This window comes from Pundamilia nyererei, unplaced genomic scaffold (assembly GCF_000239375.1).
Source record: "Pundamilia nyererei isolate P.nyererei 1_Seehausen unplaced genomic scaffold, PunNye1.0 scaffold00055, whole genome shotgun sequence".
NCBI lineage: Eukaryota > Metazoa > Chordata > Actinopteri > Cichliformes > Cichlidae > Pundamilia > Pundamilia nyererei.
In genome coordinates this window covers 1287862-1313353 of record NW_005187456.1, presented here as the reverse complement: position 1 = coordinate 1313353, position 25492 = coordinate 1287862, and the positions used below count along the sequence as shown (strand labels likewise).

General features: G+C 43.6%; 1 protein-coding gene across 3 annotated transcripts in view; it reads left to right on the top strand.

Moving 5' to 3' along the window:
* Nucleotides 1-25492, top strand: part of dachd (dachshund d) — a 90556-nt gene that overhangs the window by 43961 nt on the left and 21103 nt on the right. For 2 of the 3 annotated variants that reach the window (XM_013911001.1, XM_013911000.1), the window contains exons 2-6: nucleotides 2615-2730; nucleotides 9116-9268; nucleotides 22548-22720; nucleotides 22857-23001; nucleotides 23164-23295. In XM_013911001.1, coding sequence (XP_013766455.1) covers nucleotides 2615-2730; nucleotides 9116-9268; nucleotides 22548-22720; nucleotides 22857-23001; nucleotides 23164-23295 — 719 coding nt within the window. The remainder of the gene's footprint in view (nucleotides 1-2614; nucleotides 2731-9115; nucleotides 9269-22547; nucleotides 22721-22856; nucleotides 23002-23163; nucleotides 23296-25492) is intronic. The other variant, XM_005733800.1, reaches the window with a different exon arrangement.

The following is a 25492-nucleotide window of genomic DNA, read 5'->3' as shown; positions in this document are numbered from 1 at the left end:
TGTTTCGATTTTTTTAAGCAGAGAGAGAGAGAGAGAAAATTTAAAAATAAAAGATTAGAAAAGACAACAGCGGATAAGAAATGTAGCAAAGGTACACAAATTCCAATCATAAATCCAGTTGTGCTATCTTTTTTTCTGCAATAATGGCCTAGTTTGGAGCCGTTTCTGTGCCAGGCTATTTAGGGAATCAGCATCTGCTGCTTGATAAATAGCCTGGCTCTTTTGTTTGAGGCCAGGTTGAGTTCCTCCCTGGACCCGGCTTATTAGCCTGGATGGTTCTGACCATCACAGATCCGTATGCCTGGGAAAATGTGGCGCAAATCGTTCGGGAACATTATACACGTGCAGTCTTTGGAAACGTTGAGCAGAGGAGCCACTTCACCCCCTCTTTAATAAAGTGTTTGCCATTTCTGCAAATGTAGACGTCTACTAAGCCATAAGGAAAGGAGACAGTAGCATTAATTTTCTGAGAGGCTTTCCTGTTGCTCGGAGGTTCCTCAGTTCAAAGCTCCATTTTCAGCTGGTGTATTGCTTTCATGGCTCGCTGGTGTTATTTGTGTGCAGGCTGTAGATGAAATGCTATCCCTTTAAACACACGGGACAGAATCTCTCGCAGCCTATCCAAACATTACCTTTACTTAACTGGGCCTTTGTACCCGAGTTCACATCCTTTGACATGATCTAAGGTTGATGTGACATTTTTTTGTCCATTTGAGGGTCCTCTTTTGCTTTTAGTATTGTTAGTAAAAAGCCTTTTACCCATCACATACCCTCTATTGAGGTCTTTCATAAATAATTCAGCCAGAGTACAAGTGAAAGTGATGACAGCAAAACTGTCTGCGATCTCTCCCTCTCATAAGATCAAAGAGGTGCTTCTATAGAAATAGGAATTACGTTTCCAGACGTTCCTAGGTTGAGCGGGCACTCGTTTCTCTTTCCGCCTCCCTCTTTTCTCCCTTTCCCTCCTCTCGCTTTCTGCCGCTCGCTCTCCCTCTTGTTACTTCTTTCTATCACTCTCGTACTTCCCCTCCAAAGGGACACAGTTGGGTGAAGGTCTGCTTTTAGTCCTAAAACCTCCAGCGCCACTATATGAGAGAGTCAGCACATTCAGACAGATAGAGTGAGTGCACTCTATTAGCAGGAGTGAGGTAAATAAACCTCGCAAGATATGGCTGAATAAATTTCGACTGGCGTCTGAACTAAAACACACTGCGTCATTCTACAGATACCGCCTTTGGGAAATACAGTGAAATGTACTGTAACACAAACAGCCTAGTGCTTGATAAAGTCTAGAGAAAGACATTATTGTTACATTGATTGAATCTAGATTGTTCTTGCAAACACCTTTTTTTTTCTTTTTAAAAAAATGGTGTAATTCAGTCTTCATATTAATTATGACTGTTTAAGTGTGAACTAACTTTACCTGCAGGAGATGAATGAACAAAGAAATGTCTCGTACCTCAAAAGAAAAAAAAATATGTATATAAAACTGATATATACATATCACTATCCATCCAGCTTTTCTCCTGTAGTTTCAGAACACTCTGGAAACCTTTTGGTGTTTTAAAAACGAGTCAAACTCACTTCTTGATAGAGAGCGCTCGGTATCCCGGTAAAGCTTGAAATGGACTATTGTATGTGAAATAATGTATGAAGCCAATATGTCACCTGTGTCACGTCACCATAATTCATCTTCAGCTGAGACATCCAGCCCCTTGTTCATAAAGAATATACCTCTATAGAATCTCGGCCCATTACATGCTCATTGTGTTGTTGTTTTTTTCAGCCTGTAGGCTTTTCTTTGTAACTATAAGCCAGCAAAGTAGGTATTGATTGAAACTCGAAGCTGTATTAATAAGTGAATGAGTAAGATGTGTGGAAAGTCAGGGGTGTATCTGCTTTGAAGGCCTTTTCTCCTCCACAGTAAGGTGGCACAGTCATTTATCACGGCTGGATCTGTGCCCCTCGTTTGGTGTAATAAAACTCCCCCATCAGAACCGTCCAACAGGTCTGAATCACTCTGTCACACCACCTTCCAGCTAAGGCACGCATTAAATCAAGCAAGCAGAACATTTCCTAAGGCAGCCATTGCCTTTTAATTTCCTGAAGAACCTTAAAATATCATTCATTACCAGAACTACACATATTTGGTTTTTAAAAGTCTCATAAATCAATAGTGGCCTGACTGCAATAATTATAACAAGTTAACATGTAATTTCCAGGCCGAGGGCCGCGCGCTGGATTTTAGCATATGCAAACGAGGCAATTCAAATAGTGTGGGGATATTAATACGGAGGAACAGGTAACGAGGTACGGGTTATGAATTATGCATCAAAAAGTGGTTGATCTTCAATAAAGGAAATGAATTCACCGTGTAATCTAATTAGTTATGGAAGTCTATTATGTTGAGCTGCAGAAAGCAACTGTCCTTGAAAAGAAATTTATTTACAGTACATGTTAGCTCTTTGGAATGGAATTGCATTCTGGAGTGCTCCAAATGTTAACACTCCCCCACCACCGCCACCACCACAAAGCACCAGACCAGCACTACCCACACGGCCCCTCCTCCTCATTTCTCACCCGACTTCTTCCCTCTTTCTGCCCGGTGTTTCAGCTCCAGACCCGGCCGGCCTCCGAAGAGAACCCAGAGCGTGACATCACCGGAGAACCCCCACATCATGCCCCACTCAGTCCCCGGCCTCATGTCCCCCGGCATGATCCCGCCCACAGGTATGGTTTGGTCTGTATCTCTCTGTCACTGTTGCTAAGGCTCTGATTCACTCTGTCTAGGTCTCTTCCACACACACAAGCGCACGCATGCACATGCACGCTCAGCCTCCCCACGAGTGGCCTCCCCGCAGCTTGTCCTCGAAATGGCAACCAGTCCAAAGTGACACATGCATCCAACCACCAGACACCAGCCGCTCACTCGTTTACCAAAAACAGATCCTCTGCTGTCCACCCCCCCCTCCCCCCCTCGCCGGAAACAAAGAGGAGGAGAATAGATTGGAGTGGAGATCTTTTCTCTCAGATTATTCCAGTAGATGTTGCATTTTGCCTTGAGTGCATTCTAATTAGTGCGATTAAATCCACTCCACTGGTATATGTACATAGGCAGTGGTGATGCTAAAGCAAGCTTATCGCCACAAGAATCAACAACAACCGTTTGTGCCCTAACTTACCCCCGGGCCAAGTCTTATTGCAACTAATGCTTTTGTTCTATTTGTGGCTGGCTTCATTGTGACTGCTTTGATGTTGGTGGCTGTAAGTGCTCTGCTTTGCATATTCTGCTCTCCTTAGTGATACGTCTTTAATGATATTACGCTGTCGAAAGGAGCTTTGTGCATTCTATTTAACCGACTATTCATTTTTTTTTTGCACTTTTGCAAAGAGATAAAGCACCGCAGCAGATTTTCCATAGTGAACTTGAACACTTTTAATGATCCCACTGAACACATTTTAATTCTGTTTGTTTTCGTATTCGTTTAAGAGCCACCCACTTTGAAATTCACTACTAAACGCGGGTGCCGGTTCAGTGCAGGCCAGTGCTTTGAACTGTGGGAACAGGATGAGGTCACTGGCTATCTGCGCAGCAGTATAGAAGGCAAACTTAAAGGCTGAAGTGAACACAGAGAGGGACAATGATGAGAAAGACCCATGTTATTTAGTGGAACATAAAGCAACAGAAAAGCCTTTTGATATCATCCCCTTTAAGCCCAGAGGGACTCTATGATCTTGACATTTAGTCAGGGTATTCAGGGGGCAGAGATAAAGTAATTGAGGTTTTCTTTTTTTTGGTCTTCTCATAACTGCCTTAAGCTTCCTAACTGTGGCGAGATGGAACTTTTTGCACCAGTTTCTGTGTCGTAATTAAACCATTTATTGTTTTGATGATAGTATTAAGCATTAAACGTCAAGGAAGTTACAGACTTTGACAGATTAGTAATTAAGTATAATTGACCACACATAAGTTAGCATCTAAGTAGGCGACTAATTGATCTCCCTGTCATGTCCAAATGTTCTGATTGATGATAAAAAACGACATTGAGAGACTGTCTTAAATAGTTACACCATCGTGTCATGTCACATTAGTTCATTTTTCAGATGAGTTAGCGCCTGCACAGAAAGACAGAATACGGGCCGACAGCTCTTCCCGAGGCTTCACCAATTCTTCGAGCCGCCCACAAAATAGCTGCGCCCTTTTTCATTTGGGCTGCGGATGAAGAGTGCACAGTGTTTGGTTCACAGTAACATGTCATCCCTCTGCTGATGTTCCAAGGAGATAAGCAGCATTAACAAATATGGTAATAGTGGTTAACTATTGCTCAAACTGGCAAAAAAGTTTCATCTTGAGATCGAAGCAGGAAGTTGTTCAATTATCTCATCTCCCAGCTTTAAAGAGCAGCATGACAGGCACTTACTTAACCGTTTTACAGTTTTTCCTTTTATTTTATTTCTTTTTTTCCTTCTTTTTTTTTTGGCGGCTCTTTTGAAGCGTCAGACTTAAGGTCATAGCTTTGAGTTCGGTGGCTGTATCGGTCACATGTGAGAAGTGCATGAGAACAAATGTCGTCTTCACTCAGCAGGACCAGAGAGTGGATGTGAGATACATTGTTAACATACACCAGTTCCATTTAGAAATGGACATTTTAATGTGCTGAGTTAGTGCTTAGTTTTACACTTAAGGACATGTGTGAAGGCACACGTGTGTCTGTGTGAGTGCCTGAACGTGTGCATACTTCATGCCCCGAGGAAGGGGGTGTGGGGCGGGGGTTTACGCTGGAGCCTTTCCAGTTGCTGATGCATTACAGGCAGATTGGCCCCCAAATCGGATTATTTGCTGTGGACTGACACCACACTGAGATGACATCTCCTTTAAAGTGGAGAGGTGGCCTCCACTCACACTCTGGCCACTACTTAAGCAGCAGCTTCAATATAATTCATTTATGTCCTGGATATGGCTTCAATCTTTTGAATAACGCAAGAGTACTGCATTTACCATTAGAGAAATGAATGTCACCTACATCTTACCGAGGTGCATCCTGTACTTTGCTGATAAAAAAAAAAACCCAACAACAATATTTCCTAATGCCTCCTGGCATTGCCTCGCTTTAAGAGCGACACAGAGAGTTGCTTCTTCTTCTCACGAGTGCTGTAAGTGGAAACATACAGTAATATTTATCCTCTTTCAGTGTACAATTAGCACGTCATCTCCTGCTGCAGAGTGGATCATCTAATCCATCGCCACTTCAAGCTGCTTTAAAATAGATCCAGTATGCGCCAGGTAATTTAGTGTCAGTTCTTTGTGCCTCTGCCCCTCCTCTTTGAGTCCGCCGCTTGTCATAAGGTTAGCACGCTCTGTAATTGATACTAAATTTGTCATGATGTGGATAGCACAGTTCAAGTGGTTTAGTGTACCTAAGAGTCGCGTTGTTCCCATCCCCAGTTTGTCATTGCTGTGCTGCCACCAGTCCATGCATAAAATTAGGCGGCCATGCTCATTGACATGGAGTGTCTCTTCCCTATTTATCCTGCTTGCCCGATAAATAACCGGTGTTTTCATTGTTGCCCATGGTGCAGTCCCTAACAGAGAGGAGAACAGAAACACAGCAGATAAGCTCATGTTTTTTGTTTGGGGTTTTTTGTTTTTTTTTTGAGGGGGGGGGGGAGTTGCAATCACTGCAAGAGAAAGTCGTAAAAGTCGGCCTTTTGTGTACTGATGTGAAGTTAATCTGATTTTAATTTAATTATAAGAGTTAGTTGCGGAGGGCACAGGCATTGGGGTGTTTGTTGTAAGAATGTTCTGACATTGGCGCAGGTATGGGGCAGCTAGCATGTTAATTAATGATGAAGATCCTGACAATATGCAGAGGCATGACAGCGTTAAGCCAGTCGGCTGCTGCTTCCTTTGCATATTAATAGATCCTTCATTATTATTTAATATGACAGCTGCTCCAAGGGCTACCATCAGACCTTGTCTCTGTTATTTGCTGTTTTGTGCTCCCCATGTGACAGTACCATGCTATTCTCTATTTGTTGAAATGTTCCCCCCTTTCTGTTTCCTCGCTGGTGTGACTCTCAACATGCGACCGTGATGCGCTGTTAGTTTTGTGCTCTGGAGGATTCGGACTCGCCGGCGCGTCTATACGAGAAAAGTGTCTGAATCTAAAGGTGACTTTGAAGGACTATATGAGGCTGGATTGTTTTGTTTGCATAGTAATGAATGCAGATTAGCACCGAGTGGGATTGGTCCTGTTGACGTTTAGACTTCTAGTGGCTTAATAGACTTGTTGTTGGGCGCCAACATCTCCCTGGCTTCCTTATTACACGCGCTGTATTGAGGTGTGCGTTGTGTGGATATGACAATTGATCCGGCGAAATGAAGCAATTATCAGAACAAAGATTTCGATTTATGGAGTGTGTCACTTAGTCAAAGACAGGGGTGGATGTTGCGGGCGAATGATAAATGAAAAATGGAAAAGTGATCATTTCATCCGTTTCACAATGGTACGAATCAATTTCCTAGCCTTTATTTTCTCGCTAAACGTTTGATCAAAACTCATCACCTCCTACTTTCCGTTTCCTTTTTGCTTTAGTGGCTCTACAGTTTAGTCGACTAAAGAAAAAAATGATATTATATATATGTGTTGAGGACAGATAGGCTGCAGTGTAATAAACCACCATATTCCTACAAGTTAGAGAGCATCAGAAAGCTCCATTGCTGCACTCCTTTTAGCAGCACCTGATTTGTGGGGGGAATTTATCACACAAACAGCCCAGAGGTGATTTCAATATTTACTCGGCAGTCTGTTCTGCATACGTCTCATTTGGAAAACAGTTGACTCTTGCCCATTATACACAAATGAAGGCTGACCTTCAGACTGGGCAGAGGCCACATTCATTATGTGGAGAAGTATCACCTTCTTATGAGGCAATGGCTGTTTTCCCCCTCCTCCTGCCCAGCCTATGCATATGGAACAGCAGCCAGGGCCCACTGCAAACGAGAGGGCCCTCGCTGACATGATGTATACTGTACGTCAATATGGTACTGATGTATTTTAAGATGCAAACAAGGCTTTAAATTATATGCACCTCCATGTCAGAGGCTCAGAGTGACTCTCACCATCTGCCTATCAGCTGGGGATGAGAGGAAAGGGTGTCCAGGCCGGTATGCTCTTGTGTGCGCGTTTGTCAGTGCGTGTGTGTCTGTTAGCGCTTGCATGTGCTGGCATGTATCTATTAGAGCCACGTGTTTGATTTCTACCTCTCCTTGTACTTGTGTCTCCCCTCAAATGCATGGCTAATAGCTGCTTTGAGTCCCATCACGGAGACGTGACAGCTTAGCGATGATAAACGGAGACGCCGCTTTGTTCTGCGTCAAACGTAAGGCAAACCTGCATATCAAGTACAAGCAGCACCCAGTGAAAGGGCAGGTGATATACTGTATTGTGGATATGAGTGATTCCAGTAATAGGTACATATCTTTTTCTCGCCATGCATCTTTGATTTTGTTGCTGGGGCTGGCGAGAAGAGTCGTGGGACTCTCCTGAGACACGCCAAGCCTAGAGGAGCTTTAGCACTATCTGTCCCTGCTGTTTGAGACCAGCCTCATGAATAAAGATTTCAGTCACGTTCAATACACCAGAACCCTGGAACTACCACAATGACAGACCAGTGCTTTATGATCTCTGCAGTGTGCTCAGCATATGTATGGCTGTAATATTAGACCTACTATGTCAATCACATCAAGTTCATTTTCATTAAAGTGGATGACCACGTCTAAACTTGCTATTTCGGGATGTATTTTGAGATCGCAGAGGGGATTCAGTGATGTCAGTATTCATGTAGTTTAACGAAGCAGCTAACTTTGGCCTCAAGTAAATCCATGTAAAATTCTCAAATACATTCAAATTCAGTTCAATTCAGTCCAGGTTTATTTATTTAGCGCCAAATCACAACAACAGTCACCTCTGAAAGAGCTTTATATTGCAAGGTAAAGACTCCACAATAATACAGAGAAACCCCAACAATCAGATGAGCCTCTATGAGCCAGCACTTGGTGACAGTGGGAAGGAAAAAACAGGAAGGAACCTCAGGCAGAACAAGGCTCACCGAGGGGCAGCCATCTACCACAACTGGTTGGCTGGTTCTCTCTTGAGAAGCCTACTAAATAACCCATATCATCTCCGTACAAAAAACCAGTATGAATATTTGAGTATATTTGAGCCAAGCTCACTGCCACTTTTGACCTGTTGCCTCATCAGTTTCGTACTTCTGCAGACCACAGAACATTTTGAAATAAGAGATGATACAAAAGTTCACATATTGCCTCCTTCATTCCTTAGTTAATTTTCACTCATGGCCCTCTAACTATTAAACTTGCTGGTCTGTCTATAGGATTCCATTGTGCCCGATGACTCGCCTTGACAGTGAGAAGAGCCCTCTTATTATGAGGCACGACAATGTATTGCTGTAAGAAACATGAGCAGCACTGTGAGGTATTATTCAGGTCGATTAGCTCTGATGAATGCATTAGACGGTATCACTGAAGTACCCTCCACAATAAGATTCAGAAGACGCAGCTCAGCACCTATATCTGTTCACTTTAACCCGCTTTACTTAATGTTTAATGCCTGCCCCCCCCCCTCCCCCGCCGCTGTGTCACACTGCATCACTATTCCTCATTCACTATTATAAGCTGTACACACAAAGTGCTTGCATCATGCGCTGTTATCTTGACTGCATCTTTTTCCATCAAGGTACAAATACATCAATACACAGCGGCGAGGAATGCCAGAGTCTCTGAAACATTCATAAAAATCATATGCTGCCACACACACGGGGATCCATCTCATCAGCATGATAACCCGCTGTGAAGATATCCCCTGTCAGAAGATGAAAAACAAAGTCGTGATCTCGCAGGAGCTTATTCCCCATAGTGTATAAAATTATTCATTGTTTTATTATTTCAAAAGTCTCCCCCCTGTTTTCTTTTTCCTTCATTTTTTTATTTGCCAAGGAGGCTTTTTGAAAGGTTTCGCAGGTGCAGTGGCTCAGCCACAGCAGACATGTAGCGGTCTGTAAGCGCACTGTCTCCTCTGCCTCTTCTCTCCAGGCCTGACAGCAGCGGCGGCAGCAGCTGCCAACGCAGCCATCGCAGAGGCCATGAAGGTCAAGAAGATCAAGCTGGAGGCAATGAGCAGCTACCACGGCAACGCCAACCACCACGGGGTCGACGGAGAGAATGGAGACCTCAGCTCCAGTGTCGGTGAGGATGCCCTTCATACACGCACACACTGTCACAAATACATCTCGCATTAGTGGGAAAAAAATGCAAGCCGCACACAAACACATGCGAAGACCTGCACACTTGCCACCGTTTCAACACACGCTCACAGAACTCTTTTCCAAGACTGCACAATTATCTGTTTAAAAAATTAGACAGAAAATGTCCAGAGAGGCAGGGTATTATACACATCTCAATCCTCGGCCGTATAAAACGAGAATCAACACATTAGGGGGAAAAATGCAGACTGGTTATTAAACAAGTTCCATTTTTGTCAGGGTTGTCAGTAAGTTTGAGCAAATTTGCTTTGATTTGCAAGAGTGAAAGCTTATGCGGTTCCATGCATTGTTCCAAAGGTACCCCAGCAGGCAAAAAAACAATGCTGGCAATCAAACCCTTCATTCTCTCTTTACATGTATCCTGCCTCCTTTCTTTCCAGCCGAGGCTAAAAAGTCCAAAATAACAATAATTCCAGAGCAGGTTTAGACTGAAATATGTCAAAGAAGAAGGTCGTTTCTACACCTCGTCATTAAAGCAGACACACTGTTCCTTGTGTCAATGGAGCTTTGTCAAAAGTAATAAAAAGGTTATACGCACACAGAGGCACACGCAGACACACAGCTTGCCTTAAACCGAAGACTCGCACGGTGTTCTTTCATGAGATGCTCTTTCCACTGTGCTGCTGCCTTCTCAAAGTTTATAAAGCAATAAACTATTGATTTTAGTTATTTTGTATGCACTGGGAATGCCCGCTTTAGTAATGTAAGTCATGTTTTTCCGAAAGTGTTTTATGTTGAAAGAAAAAAAAACAACTCCTAATAGCTAAGTGAAACTGTGAACACAGTTTCCCAAAGCTATCAGCTTTTAACAAGGTCTAATTGAATTGCTGTGAGAGCTCTGGTTTTTCACTATGTGCCATTTCAATTAATTATTAGCCCTAAAATGCAGAAGGATTTTTTGCAATATCACACACGAGCACTTAGTGTATTAAAGAGAATGATAATGTATGTTAGCGCGGATTCATGAGCCCGTTCCGAATTATAAACCAAGTGTAATCCCCGTAGCTTTGCCTGCTAAATTGAGGTTTTGATTCACTTACTGTAATAAATGGCTTGACTCCTGAACACATTTCGACAATAATACTTGACACCATGGAGCTTGTGGCATGCGAGATGAAAACAGGATGTGTTTCTAAGCAGATTTAACAATGCGAAATGCATAAAGTGTGAGGTCATCACTCCGAGAGAATGGAGTGTGTAAAAAAAAAAAAAAGAGAGAGAGAGAGAATACGAGCCTGCGAGGTCACGGAAATAAAGATAAATGTGAGTACTAACAGCAAGGCTGTGGCAATGGAGCTAATAAGAAACTGTTTTATCTTTTTACAATTTAAATTGTAACCTTGAGCCCACAGCCAGCCACACAGGCTCCCGGTAGAATCATAATTCTGGCAAGGGGGAGCAGTTCTAGGTGTGGGTGCATGGGCCACAGCATTAGCTCTCTGAGTGAAATATATGGCAGTGACGCCTCTCGGCCCCATCCACAATCAATTGGATTCTTTTCCTTTAATATTTACTCGCAGCGATGAGATGCTCGTCTGCATGGTGATGAACAGTCTGCCACTGGCGTTTGAAGGTGACCTGTCAGTGAGTATGGACAAATCTCTCGCTCGCAGAAATGTAGAAAATAAATCATTAGGGGCAGGCAGTCAGACAGGGGCCCCTCTCTCTCTCACTCTCCTCGGATTTAAATCAGCTCAGATTTATGATTTGAATTAATGCTTCGTTTGGTCAAAGGAATGGTCGCAGAGACAAATGATGTTTGGTACTGAAACCATCCTAATATTGATTACTGGGTGTCGCAGCAATCTCTTGTTTATATCAAGCACTCTCCTGTGACAGGGTGGCCAGCAGGAGTCATCCTGATAATACGCTGGAGATATATGGCCCGCTCTGCACTGCAGAGCCATGAAACACAAGCTAGCAGCATGTTGTCTTCTTCATCTAGCCCCAGACTTTGCTTCACATGTTTTATTTTTAATGAAGGCATTTTGGGATTCCACAGTTGCGAGACTTAACAAGGAAGCCTGATTACAGATTTTACTTCAGATTCCATAAAGTGGCTCGCTCGGGTTTGATTTATGAGCTTTTTTTTTTTTTTTTTTGCTTTCTTTTTTTTTGAAGTGCGAATCCCTAATATATCCAGCACTTGAGCCTATTATCCAATAGCTATCGAGACGTATAAATCAGTTGACTGATGTAGCAGAGGGGGAAATGCATTTGGCTGGGGCTTTTGTTGGGACTGGACTGACTGTTGTTCAGAGTGCTGACTGGGGAATGACTTCATGCTGTTTTTAAACAGACTCAGACCACAGCTGCTCTGAGGAAATGGACTGGCGTTTTATAATCAACCGGCTTAAACTAAGACCCACACAAACGGATGTGTTTACTTACACAAATTATGTTACCATCCACGATAGGAATTGATATGATAATGAGCATCCTTCTGATAATACCACTAAGGACATAGATCCATTTAATCAGAAAAGAGCCACTACATCAACCCGTGGAGGGGAAAAGAAAAAGAAAAAAAGCCTCCTCGGGCTAAAATACAGAATACAGGTGCCTCATCTCAGTGTTTGTCTGAAGCAGTTCTTGTATTGTGAAGCGCTTAAAGCAAAGCACAGCAGAGCCAGCCAGTGAAGGACACTCTGTACTGTTTGTAGAGTTGGATTGCCCGCCGCTGTCTTTGTGTTGATGTAAATTGAACAGGCTAATGTTTCTCCCTCACATTAAATATTCATCACAATTAGACCTTCCTGTTTGCATCAATGTTATTAATTATAAGGGAAAAAACAGCCAGTTCAACTCTCTGCCAAAATAACCAAACATCCTGAGTGAGAGATGGAGAGAAGGAAATAGATATGTATGAAGAAGGGGAGGCAGGAGAGAAGGGTAAAAAAGATACGGAGATGGAATGACATCAAAATGTAAAGAGAGGCAGGATGGTGTGTGTGTGTGTGTGTGTGTGTGCGTGTGTGGGGTCTTTCTTTGATTTTCCCTCGCACTCTTTAGTTGGGCAGAGGGAGAGCTCTCAAAGCACAATGTGGATTGTTCCTGCGCCTCTCAGGAAATGCCACAATTACAGATCACAGACCAAGCAAAACACGTGTGGCGCTTGGCCTTGAGGGGGATAAACAGCCTGCCATTCCCTCCCAGTGCATTGACCCCAGCCACAACCTTCATTACTGGGAGAAAAAATATTGTCAGCTGCCCACTAACAAACACCTGCCAATTCCAAGAGAAGGAATTGGGTTTGTTTTTTTTCCAGTTACAGAAAGGGGGGGAAAAGTGTTTCTCGGAGCTTCAAAAAGAACCAACAAAAAAAACAGGTTGAGATGATAAGGCAGGGGTTTCACCCTTTGTCCTCTTTTCTCTGTCTCACTTACTTCTCTGTCTTTCACCCTCTGTCTCTCTTTGGCCACTGGGTGCTGCCCTGCCACTCATCTGACTCCTCACCACGCAACTCTAATGGAGCTGAAATCCTGTTTGTAATTAGATATGGGAATTCCACTGTCATCAGCCAGATGATGCCACGACATGCCGGCTAAACAACAGCGCGGCGGTAGAAGGAGAAGACACAACTGTCACTGCTAACATAATCTACCAAAAAAAAAAAAAAAAAATCTCTTCCGAGTCCGCACTGTAACATCGCAGCGAAGCTTTAAAAGGAGCGATGCATGAAAACCTGAAAAGCCTTTGTCTCAACATCTGTGGCTTCGGTCCAGGCTGCCTGCGCCCAACAGGGGCGGGTGGGGGAGTGGAAAGCCTCATGCTAGTCTGAAGTTTGGACGGGTGGTGACAGGTACCTGGAGTCTTGCCTGACTGAGTGAGGAGTTGAGGGAAAGAGGTTCTGGGTGAGATGATGAGGAAGCATCATTCTCTCTTTCCAGGGTCATCAGGCTAATTTCTGCAAGCCCTACCCTCACGCTTGCATGTTTGCATGCGTGCGCGCACGTGTGCCTGCGTGCGTATGTGTGTGTGTGAGAGAGAGAGAGAGCGAGGAAGAGGGGGCCTTGGCCCCTGAGAGCGCTCTGTGAGGAGACCACAGCTGTACACTCCCAGCAGCTAATTGGTCCTTATCTAGCTGTCCCATTCATCTTCATTTTTTACCAATTACTGAGCATTATCTGTGTTCTCAGTTGGGTATGGGACTTAATCCTTTTTGGTTAAGCTGGTGCTACAGCTTGCAAATTTCAAATGGAGGAAGGGTGGGTTGGTGGGTGGTGTATTTGGATGTGGTCGGGGAGGTGGGAGGGGCAAAAGTCGCAGCAAAAAACAAACTCCGAAACTTCCCATCATCCCTCACGGGCGAGAAGCAATCAATAAACAATGACATCACATGAAGGGGAAAGGGGGTGGGGAGAAAAAAATGGAAGGGATCAATTATTGGCGTTATAATTCAAGTCCTTGTTTGCAAACGTTGCAGCCGCATTGATTAGGCTGTTCTTGTTGCACTCGCCATTATTGACTTGTTAAGGCCATATTTTCTCATCATCAGTGGTTTTACCTTTTGCACGCACGGATAACAGCGCTTTTAGGGTGGGCGGGGTCATTAATTATTTAGCATGTATTTATTTTAAAGCGCGGCGAGTGAGAAAAAAAAATCACCGTGTTTACGCCACAAACAACACAAGGTATAGTACACTGCTCATCCAGAAGGTACATCAAGACGCCGCAGTCTGGGGCAGTTAGCCTTAATTTTCTGAGATCAATGCATAACTAGACTCCTCTCTATATGGGGTCCGTGCTTGGCCATGTTGCAGAGCTGAGTGGAGTCAGGCTTGAGACCATGCACTAATTACTGGAGTGTTCACTGCTCTGTTGGATAGCATTTGTGCAATTTTGGAACATATAAGAGAGTCAGTGCGCTTTGCGATAAGCCGCTAAATAAGACATTAAGATGACAGCGCGTGTGAGTGGAGAAATGATAGTCGTCGAATGTGAGCCGAACACGGGGCTAAAATGGGTAGAGGTGACGTGCACCCGGGCGTATATTTACTGGACATACAGGCATGCGTGTCAGCACACACAGACAAAGCCACGCACACAAAAGCAGGACCCATATAGAGAGACACTGCTCTTGCACTTTGATAGGGATCTGTTTGGTCACATTCTCTGTGCCAGCTGTCAGCCCAGCTCCACTGCTGCGATTTAATTAGTCTGTTTATGTCCTTTCTAATAATAAAGCTCTCTGGGTGGAAGGACACGTCCAACTAGCTAACTACGCGCTCCAACCTGCTAGCTGCATTAGTGCTGGTGGCCCAGCGCAGCTGAATGTGGGCCATGATGGAGGATGGTGGCAACTTCCTGCACCTCTCCTCTAGAACAGTGGCCCTCAGGCTCAGATCTAGTATCACCCCCTACTCAATCCTAACCTTAACCATTAGGGGATAAAGCACATACTGACCTGATATGAGTGTCTAGGGGCAACTTCATCCATCTTCCTCTCTAGCTCTCTTGTGGGAGCCTTTGTCAGCCAAAGCTCTTTGGAGAGACTAGATTGTAGCCATAGGCTGAATGGAATTCATTTCACGAACATATCATAACACCTCTTTTTACAGCGGCAGGTTATTGTCTTGACTAATTTATGCAATTCAACATTTTATTTGGGTTTTCTCCCCATCTTCTTATATCAAGGGTCCTTCTCCAGACAAAACAGGATTTCTTTGACCTGCCAGCGTTGGGCAAACGGGGGCTAGTGGTGGTAAGTGAGCGAGACAGAGAGTGGCAGAGCAGACAGGCAGCCTTCCAGTCTGAGTGAAGAGCTTGATGGGTCTCCGTCGCTCTCTTGGGCTTTGGCCCTCACCATCTCTCTATTAGGCTGCCAGGCTCATGGGAGCCAGGTGACAGATAAGTGAAGAACGACACACACATTTTAATAGACATTTCAAAAGATAAACCTGATAATCATTTCTCTTTTTAATGAAGTCTAATGTCCTCGTTCTAATTCCGGTTGCGTCGGCTGTTAAGCATCAGCGTAACACTTGAATATGCATGATTGGGAAATTGTGAGGCGCACCGATGTAGCTACAAAACACACAAACGCAGACAACGGCAGAAATAGATTACAATAACAGGGGGAATTGATTAAACATTATTTCCGTAATGATCCATATCAAGTTCTATCATCTTTGAGTGGCAGCGGAGAGGAAGAGGCGGCGGCACTCGACAAAGCGTCATGGAAATATTTGTTTGATTGTCTCTTGCGGTTAGCTCACAATAGCAGGAGCAGAGCTATAAAAAAACAACTGACCAGTCGAGTTGTCATCCCTCATCAACATTAGGCCTCATTCCTCATTAATTGGATAGATTAATTTGGAGCGCTTTGATGCCGGGGTGATGCATGTGTTCGGCTGTCCCCTCCTCACTATTCTCTGTCAGGTTGAATTTAGCCAGGGAAGGGGCTGACCTTTGAAAGTGAAGAGATCAACACAATTTGAAAAGACAATGTCACTTGCTGTAAATGTGATACGTGTAATAAATGACATTCAACCTTTCGGTGATGATGAGCTTTCGCAGGTCGGAGCAATGTGAAATATACGTGGTGTGTGATTGCGTCGGATGCGGAGCCGTTTTCACATGCACAGTTAAGATGGCGCAGCGTTAGAGGCTGGATATCATGCGCTCTCATTTCCCCGTGATTATGTCTAAGAGGAAACATTAGTATAGAGTAATGATATTACTGTGTGTACACAATAGCAGTAATGGCAGCGCGGTGATGACAACAGCGAAATGGCGTTCTCTTTTAACTGTGATTGCACTGTAAAAATGTAGCATTGCCCGGGAAGGATTCAAAAGCGTTTCGTGACAGAAAAGAAAGTTGGTCGTGTTCCGCAAAAGCACTTTTTTCCACTCTTTTTCTTCTTCTTCTTCTCTCAATTATGATATGGGAACCCTCATCCAAATAGAGCTATCAGCCTTCCTGAGCCCAGACATCTTCACCATCACAAAGCCTCTCCTCTGGGACCAAGATAAAGACGGAGCGCGTGAGCAAGTTCAAACAACGTAAAGGAATTTCACAATCAGCACGCCCTTCAGAGGGTGAACAAACAAAGGAAGGCGTTTCGTGATAAATGATATTTAGAATCTCCAGACAAATAATCAAACAAATATATATCTATGTATATTTTAACATGTTGTCCTCTGCCTCAGTTAAAGTCCACACTGAACTGCATTTCAAGGAAACCTCGCGCTGACAACGGTTGAGCGTTACTGATTTTCTCTCTCGAGAGGTGCTTGTCATGGAGGAAGTGAGAGCGCAGGAGGTAGTGATGCTAATTTTGTAATTAAAACAGATGATCCGATGACCACATGCAAACCGATCCCTCCCTACCACCACCACCATCCACCCCTCAACCCCCATCCCTGCTAAATTGATATGATGGCAGAGTGGGTCGTGATTGATAACACTCGTCAATATATTTCATTTCAGGAGCCTTAGTCAAATGACAACTGGTTGTCATTGACTGAAAGCAATCTTTTTAAAAGGGGGAGCCTTTGCTAAGTATCAGATGAAAATGATTCCTCTGTCTGCTTGGGTGTCACTGTCTGTAGGAGCTTTATTGATTGGGCTTGAATATATTGCAGCCGCAGTAGTAACAGCTGCTAGTAATATCTCTCCTCTCCTTCGCCTCTCCTCTTCTGCTCGCAGCACTTTCCGTGCCACCGCTTATTGTGAGTGATCCAGCGTCGGAGCTCCTGCGCCGATTCCGCGGCGATCCTCGGAGTGACGTGTGGCAAATGTGAAGTGAGCCTGGTTCCGACCCAAATTAGAGAATGCCTCCCGTGTCCTAATGTGTCCTGAAGGCCTGGCTGTCTTGGCCAACTGCACACACACACACACACACACATACTCCCGCGCATGACTGCGTTAACTAAAACCCACCATTGTGTCGCCCGCCCCGCACGCTCTGTGTTATCAAGCACAAGGATGTTGGCATTGGTTGGTAAAGGTCATTTACTGTAATGAGATTTGCCACATGCAAGCATATGGCTTGATTATTGCCCTGTTCGTTAACATTTTCAGCAAAGAGACAAATAGACAGCTAAAATGGGAAGGGGGGGGGGGGGTAGCACAGGTGGGGCGGTGGCGAAACGTGTTCAGCACCCCCCACCACCACCACCTAAAAGATAGCGAGAACTTCTTCCACAACAGATCTGTCACGGAGATGATTGATCTTCCAATTTTCATAAGGAATGCGCACTATTAGAGCCGAGGATTTAAATTATCCTATAAAAGTTGCCTGCCTTAGATTTTTATGCGCTTAATGGACAAACACCTCTGTCTGTCTCCTTGATAATTTCTACCACATGTTACACTCCAGCGGTTTGGGTTTGGAAAGCAATTATGTTACCTCATGAAAGCAGAAATGTTTTCTTATCATGTTTTCTTTCTTTTTTTTTTGTTACATTTCGTGATTTAGTTCATCAAAAAGTCTATGCCCACCTCAGTTGCGCGTCTTTGCCTTGGCACGTCGAGCGTATTTTGTCTGCTGATGCGTTAATAGCTTGTTATTCATCCAATCGTTACAGCTCTTGGAATGTAAAGCATTTTTCTTTCCCGCATGTGTTTATATGTTCGGCTGGCTTTGCGCCGGCGCGTAACTTTACACAATTATCCATACTGCATCATTGTCTGAGCGTGCGGCCGTGTGTTTTCATGTTTACCTCTCTTTGTTGCTGCAAGATGTATTCGTTTTATGTCCCCGTTTGCAGTGTGCGTGCGTGTGTGTAGGCATACGTGAGTGGACAGCAGGTATTTAACAAAGACAAGATGTTTGCTTTATTATCAGCATTAACTACGTAAACACAAAAAGCTTCAAAGTTTCATTCAATGACACTGAAGGGCTGTGGGTGGCTACATCAAAGCTCGAAACCTTCCCCTCTCCCCCCATTTTAATGAGAAACAGGACTCACCAGCCTTGACTGAACCTGCCATCTGTGTGTGTGTGTTTTCTTGTTTGCCTGTGTGTATATGAATGTGGGACTAGCAAGCACATGGAAGCATGCACTTGTGTAGTCTAAAGTGGCACCACAATTCTAGACGACTTATTTATGGAGGCCGTGTCTTATGTTTGATCTGATGCATACACACCCCCCCCGGTCCACCTCCTCCGTGGCAGGACTTCCTTTTCCCCCCCTTTTTTAAAAAGGGAGATTAACAGTTATAGTAAAGACGACTAGCTGATTAGTGCTATGGAGACCTCTAAATGTCTCGCCGCGTGACAGACACTTTTTCATGAGCCATTCATTTCCTTTTGGGACCGGTGTGCAAATCCTTGATACGACCACAACAAAGACTCTCCTTGTGCGCGCCACCGTCTTTACCTTTGTCGGAGAAATGCATACACAACATGGGGGCATTTTTACAAGCGCAATTAAGAGGGAAAACGGAGATTGTTTTTGCGGCGGCGAGCTGCGTATGGATTGTGCACTGAGTCAGTCCATTTAGCAGCTTTGACTGGAATGGCCCTGTTCAGTTTGACAGATCAGAAGAGGGAAGGAAAAAATATCTCAACACCATGAAAACCAAAGGCTTAGCAGTGAGCAAATCAGCCCTTTGTCTTGTTCAATTCAAATCAAAGGATAACCAGGAATGTTTGTTTGACAACAGCATTTACAATGCATTGTTCTGAAGCCCAGAGCCTCCCAAACAAAGACAGATAGGCTTTAAACAAGTCATTTAATTAGCACCGGATCCCCAGCTTTGGCTGCGCCAACCAATTATACATTCCTGAGGCATGTGCAGGTCCTATTTCACGGGAGTGAGAGGCAGATCCTCTCCAGCCCTGTCTCTTACAGTACATCTCTCCCCTTCCATTTAAGAGAAGGTAAATAGCCCAGACAGACAGCTTCATTAGCCAGCGTCTGAAGAGCGCGGGGCCGATTGTCGCTTAAATAGTGCGCTTTTACTGCAGGCCCAGCCAGCGACCTCCGATCAATTACAGCTGACATTATTGTTTGTCGGGAGCTTTTTTCCTGGACAGAGGGAGTAAAAAACGAGATCAGGCCTGAGCTTTGGCTGGAAATGTAATCTTCCCCCTCTCTTTGGTTCTTTCGCTCCACAAACAATAAATCATTCAGTTGAAGAGATAATAAAGTGCCAAGTAGGAGCTAGTTTAATTTTTGTCAGGGGAAATCTGTCCACAACAGAGTTAAGGGTAAGGGGCCCGGCTGCTTTCTCATCCCATTTTCAATGACAATGGCTTAGCTCCTCTCCTCTTATTTTTCTCCGTAGGGTTAGATGGCCAAAAAGGCTGAAGTTCTGTGTCGATGAGGATTAACTGCGGCACAAATCACCAAAATAAATCACTGCTGGCGTTTTAATCATTTTTTTAAATCGTTCAACAGTCAATCAATCCATTTTTTCCCACTTTTCTTCAAATCTTTTTTTTAAATAAGTAACAAACCTGCCATTAGCCGTGAGGTTTGATTCTGATGTAACAGGTTTTTAATCATGTTGCTACCAAGGGCTGTTTTAATTCATTCAATTCATCCTCCGCGATTCAGATCTTTGCTTATCCATGCGTGAACTCCCAAGCACTGCACGACATAATAGCTGAGCTGTTTATATTGGTATTAAGTGATTTGTAGTTTTAATGATGGTAAATAGGAGTTCACCTTTGCAAGTCCCTCAGGCTTACTTCAGGTAAATTACTCCAAATGCATTGTCTGCCCTTCAGGAAAGAGAGAGGTGGTGGTTGGGAGGGGGGCTTGTGGGAATTCACCTCTCATCAGGTCTGAACTTCTATTTCAGAGATAAACAGAAAACTGACAAATATGTTTCTAACAGTTTGCCCACTGGAATATCTTCACAATATCACAGCGATTAATGAGTCTCTTCATTCTGGTTTTTGAAAAGGACAAAAAAAGAAGCAAAAATCTCTGTTTATTGTTACCTACGTAAAAAAAGTTGTTGCAATTATTCATAGTCCTTTCATTTAAATGAGAATAAAAATCAAGAAAATGAGAAGAAATTGCATATGAATGCGATGAAAACACTCTAACTGTCTTGTGAAAATGCCAGATTCCTTGAATAAATGCATATCCTCCTCACCTGGCTCCTTTCAGCCATAAATAAAAGGATTTGGTGCACCCTTGTTGGCCCGTGGCACATTCCCCTACAGTGGCCTGAATGGGTCTTTATGGGAGAAACATCGCTTTAGGATGGGGTGACAAGAAAGGGGCTGGACGGGCACTGAAAGCGAGACTAATACCCCCTTAGAGTGAACAGAGGTCCTGTGTTTCCTCGCCAGCCTGTCAGTCAGGTGGAGACACATCAATGAAATTCACATACCATCAAGAGAAAGATATGACAGGGAGATAAGTGGCGGTATGTTACTAACAAAGCGCAGACCTGCGTTGTTTTAAGTGACTTTTCACCTCTTTTTCATACTTTATTGATATGGTGAAAATCTACCTTTATGTGTGTGTAGCTGCGTTTGATTGAATGGGCGTAATAGAGACACCTCAAAGGCAGAATAAGTCTCTTCACTCTGGCCCTTGAGTGGCCTTGAAAGGCTGATAGGTAGCCTAGACCTCTCCATGTTGTCCTACAGTAAGTACCCCCGCAATCAGGCCCTCTGTGGTGTTTTTTAATTGAGCTTAGCCTGCTGAGTGGTAATTGATTCAGTCTGAGCTTCAGCAGAGGCGCTGATACAAGGTGCTGCTTGGCTTCCGCCTTTCTTTAATCTCCCCTGCTTTATATTGTTTGGGAATACTTGCCACTGAGAAACTGCATGCCACCTTTCTTATGGAAATCAATGCTTCTTTTGGAAGGAGGGGAATGACAGAGAGGAGTACTTCTCATGTCCTTTCATTTTCAACCAGTGTCCTTCTCTTTAGAGGCTTCGCCATGCAGATCTCCTTGCCCTTTGGCTACTGATGTTTTGTCAAAAAAAGAAGAGTGGAGTTGTTTTGTGGATAGCTTTCTGTAGTGTGCTATCTTTTTTTCTTCCCCTCCTTTTTCTCTACACAGCTTTCTTTTTTTTCTTTTTTACCTTGAACCGGGCTGCCAAGAAAGACAGAAAAAAAAAGGAGTTAAAAAAAAAATCTACAGAGAGGCTCGATCAGATCCAATAGTGTCTATGAGGTTTTCTTTAAAGCATTTGAGGAAAAGCATCTGAGTGGCGGAGGAATGAGACCAAACTGTTCCCAGTCACTTTTGATCCTGCCAGTTCAAAGTCCCTGTAGAGCGCGGGCGGGGGGAAGGAGGGGGGTGCCACGGCTGGGGAGGGGAGGGGGATACAGACACCTAGCTTTGACCCTCTGTCTGTGCTCATGTCCTTTGAAAGTTGGCTTGTTTTCATTAAGCCATTCAGAAGCGCAGTTCAGGGCCACTATTTGACTAGCTACAACCCCCCCTCCACCGCACCCCACCTGCAATATCTTTATTAGACTTTCTTTACATTTTCTCGCTGCTAATGTCTTCAATTTCCCCAATTAGGCGTCTACTGCCAGACAGCAATTGAATAATTTAGAACATTTGTAAGATATCTCTGATGTTGTAATGGAATAATTTGTGTGTTCGTATAGAGAAAAAAACCCTGAAAATCACATTATTGGGTGAGCTGAATGCGACCTACTCTTTTTTTTTGTCTCATTCTCTTCTTCTCTTTGTCTCTTGGTCTGCACTGTCGGCGGCTATAATTAGCCTAAAGTCATTGCCGTACTGTAGCCTAGCGCTACTTGTTTGTCATTAGCGCGTTTAACTAGTCATTTGGGTAATGACTTTCAAGATTGCCCTTGTTTTTACCGAGATATTTTTTTATATGTAAATATTGAGAGAATTTCCATAATTTGCCCCTTTTTATTCATCATAGAATAATTGATGCATATTTATTGCAGTGTAAACTTTGGTCTTTGAATGACTGTGTGTATAGTTATCGTCCCCATTTTCTTTATTATTATTGCAGTAGTATCTATTATTAACACGTGCTGTAAAACATTTATGTGTATTGTGTTAACATGGAAAGATACCCGAGACGTGATTAATCTGAATTATTCCTTTCTTTTCCTGGCGCTTGGCTCTGTAAAGCTTTAGTGTTATTGGACACCAATTTTAAAGGGGATCTCAGTGGTGGGAATTACTGATTGCTGAATTAACACCAGCAGGTTCTGAGTTTTCAGCCAAGTTTCCCCTGTGGGTAGCTCACTCATAATATGCATCATTGAGTAACCAATGACCTCTTCCTGTGTCTCAGGCCTGGAACTCCCCTTCATGATGATGCCACACCCTCTGATCCCAGTCAGCCTGCCCCCAGCCTCTGTCACTATGGCGATGAGCCAGATGAACCACCTCAGCACCATTGCAAATATGGCCGCCGCAGCACAGGGCCAAAGTCTGCCCTCCAGAATGGTCACCTCTGTTATAAAGGTAAATTTTTAAAAGAGAAAGCAAGCAATGTCATAATAACAGCTGGCTGCTGTAAACACAGTTCCCTCTTTCTCGTGGCATAACACTCGAGCCTGCGCTGGATATTTATTTTGCATGTGTGGTTTTGTGGCTGTTGGGGTTGCAGGAACGTTTGCCGGACAGTCCCTCCCCTGCTCCTTCCTTAGAAGACCACAGGAGGCCAGGTAGTCACCCATCGTCCCACCGCAGCAGCAGTGTGTCCAGCTCCCCAGCCCACACAGAAAGCTCCTCAGACAGGATACGTACGTATTATATATTGCTTCACAGCACATTTATTAACACAAATAAAGAAAAAATAAAGAAAAAAAAACCTCTAAAGGGCTTTACAGATTGTACAGATGGAAGGTTTAAGCTCCTGTCTAGCTAATAATGGTTTGGTTTTTTTTTGTTGTTTTTTTATGCAGCCACACACCACAATGGTCTCTCCATGAACCAAGCCTTGCTTGGCCTGTCACCCAACATCGCACCGGGACCTAAAGAGGGAGACCTGGCCCATGACATGAGCCATGAAGCAAAGAGGATGCACGCTGATAAAGGTGAGTCAAGTCTCAGCCCCGTTCTGTTCAGTTCTATGTATGTACTGCCGATTCATAACAACAGTTGCTTCAAGGCACTTTATATTGTACACAATTAAAAGGACAACCCCAGCAATCAGACAATCCCCCTATGAGAGGCACTTAGCAACAGTGGGAAGGAAAACCTCCCTTTTAACAGGAAGAGAGCTCCAGCAGAATTAGGATCAGGGAGGGGAAGCCATGTGCCATGACCATGGGAGACAAGACCAAACACACACTATAGTCGTACAGTAGTGCAGTAGTGACGTATAAACAGGGGAGGAGTGAAAAGAGGTGAGTGCAGAAAACTAGTCCACCAGGAGCTTGAGAGATGGTTCAACAGGAGAGGGGCCTGAGAGCTGAAGGCTCTGCCTCTCATTCTACGATTTCTTGTTAGAAAGATTTTTTGGGAGAATGCTAGTCTACAACTACATGCTCTATATGTGTCTCAACAACTGTTTTTCTAATATACTTTAGACTTGAAGGGCTTCAGTCCAGGCATCTGAGCAAGTGTTGTTTAGATGAGGGATATCTTGGCTATCTAGTTTTTCGTTATCAGTGTTTCTTCTAGCCTGACAGAATGTTTTGGAGGTAGGGGAGGGAACTTAGAGCTAGTGAAACATGCCCATATCTGAGGAAACAGATTAGACGACAGGAGAGAAACTATAGTGTGTCCACAAATTACAGTAAAAGTAGTATAGTTGAAATGAGTCAAGAGCACATAAAGTAAGTAGAAACACAAAATTCTTATGTTATTTGTTGTTTGTTGGGGTTTTTTTTTTACATATTTTTCAGTTTCTCAATTATGTAATTTAAATTCTCGAGAAAGCTGAACAGTTACAGTTTGAATGGCCACAATCTCGGGTATTTCAGTGTGTTTTTCAAACTTCTTGACAGACATTTTTTAAAATTTACTTCACACAATGCAGATGCATTACTGGGGACCGAAGGAATTGCAGTGATAAGTCTGAAGAGATTTGCATGAACAGCCAGCAAAATTAAGCAATGTTTACTGATAATATTTAAAGGTGCCATCAAGTTAGTGTGGACCTGTAAATCTTCAAGTCTGATATCAGCATACATTAGAAGAACTAGCAAACTACATACATGCACATACTTACATATATGGGACTCACAGTGGGCTAGACAATGTTTATCCAAAGTTTCACCAAGATCAGTCCACTCATCCAGTAGGAGAACATTCAAATCATACATTCATACATACATACAATATATACGCAATACTTAATTATAATATAATGCCAGTGTCTTCTGGGCAAAATTACCTTCCCTTTAGCTCCATCCATTCCTATTTACTGAGATGCAACTAATTTCTATGAAACAGTGTCAACAAAAAGTGAAGAGATTCTCTGTGGTTGGGCTTCATTAACACTCTTACTAAACAGACCATTCACTAGTCTCACTAATAAATGGAGAAATCTCTGTATGTGTGTGTTGTGCGGCTTTTGGTTCTTTGCATTTTTCATCAACTGTTCATCAAGGTTCAAGGTTCAAAGTTCAAGGTTCAGATTTTCTTCACACTTGGCAGGTAATTGTGGGGGTCGAGGCAGCGCCGTGTGGACTTTTAAGTCGTTGGGATGAGCTCTCCTCACATTTTGAGTAAAAGTTATTTTCTGTTAAAGTTTTACAGCAGTCAGACAGGCAGCTGGAGAACAGGCGAGACAGGCAATGGGCATTGGGCCCAAGGCCATTAGGGAACCCCTGAGGGCTGACAAACTTTACTCCACAGCAATCTCTCAAAATGTGGCAACCGCAGTGACCGCAACCTACTCCCCCTTAAACAAGCAGTTGAGGATTTGCACTGACGTTTCAATAGGAAACCTATCCAGAAGGCCTCCTTCTAGCTATGGCATCTTTAGTGAGCTGCAGGCGGAGCTCATTCTCTCACTGCAGCTCAAAACTCAATCTGTATGAAAGCTTAATTCCACACGATGTTGGGTTGTTTTTGGAATGCTTGGGATGTGCATTTTATCAGCGTAGGTAAAGTATGCAAAATAAAGCCATTAATAAAAATCAAGCTCTTGTTGCACAATCAGGCTAATGTTGGGTATTTTGCATTGAGTGAATGCATCATTAGAGCTGTCCTTTTATAAAATCAGTACTTGCATTGCTCATCTTAGCAGTAATTTAATGCTGTGACATGCATACACAACTGTGA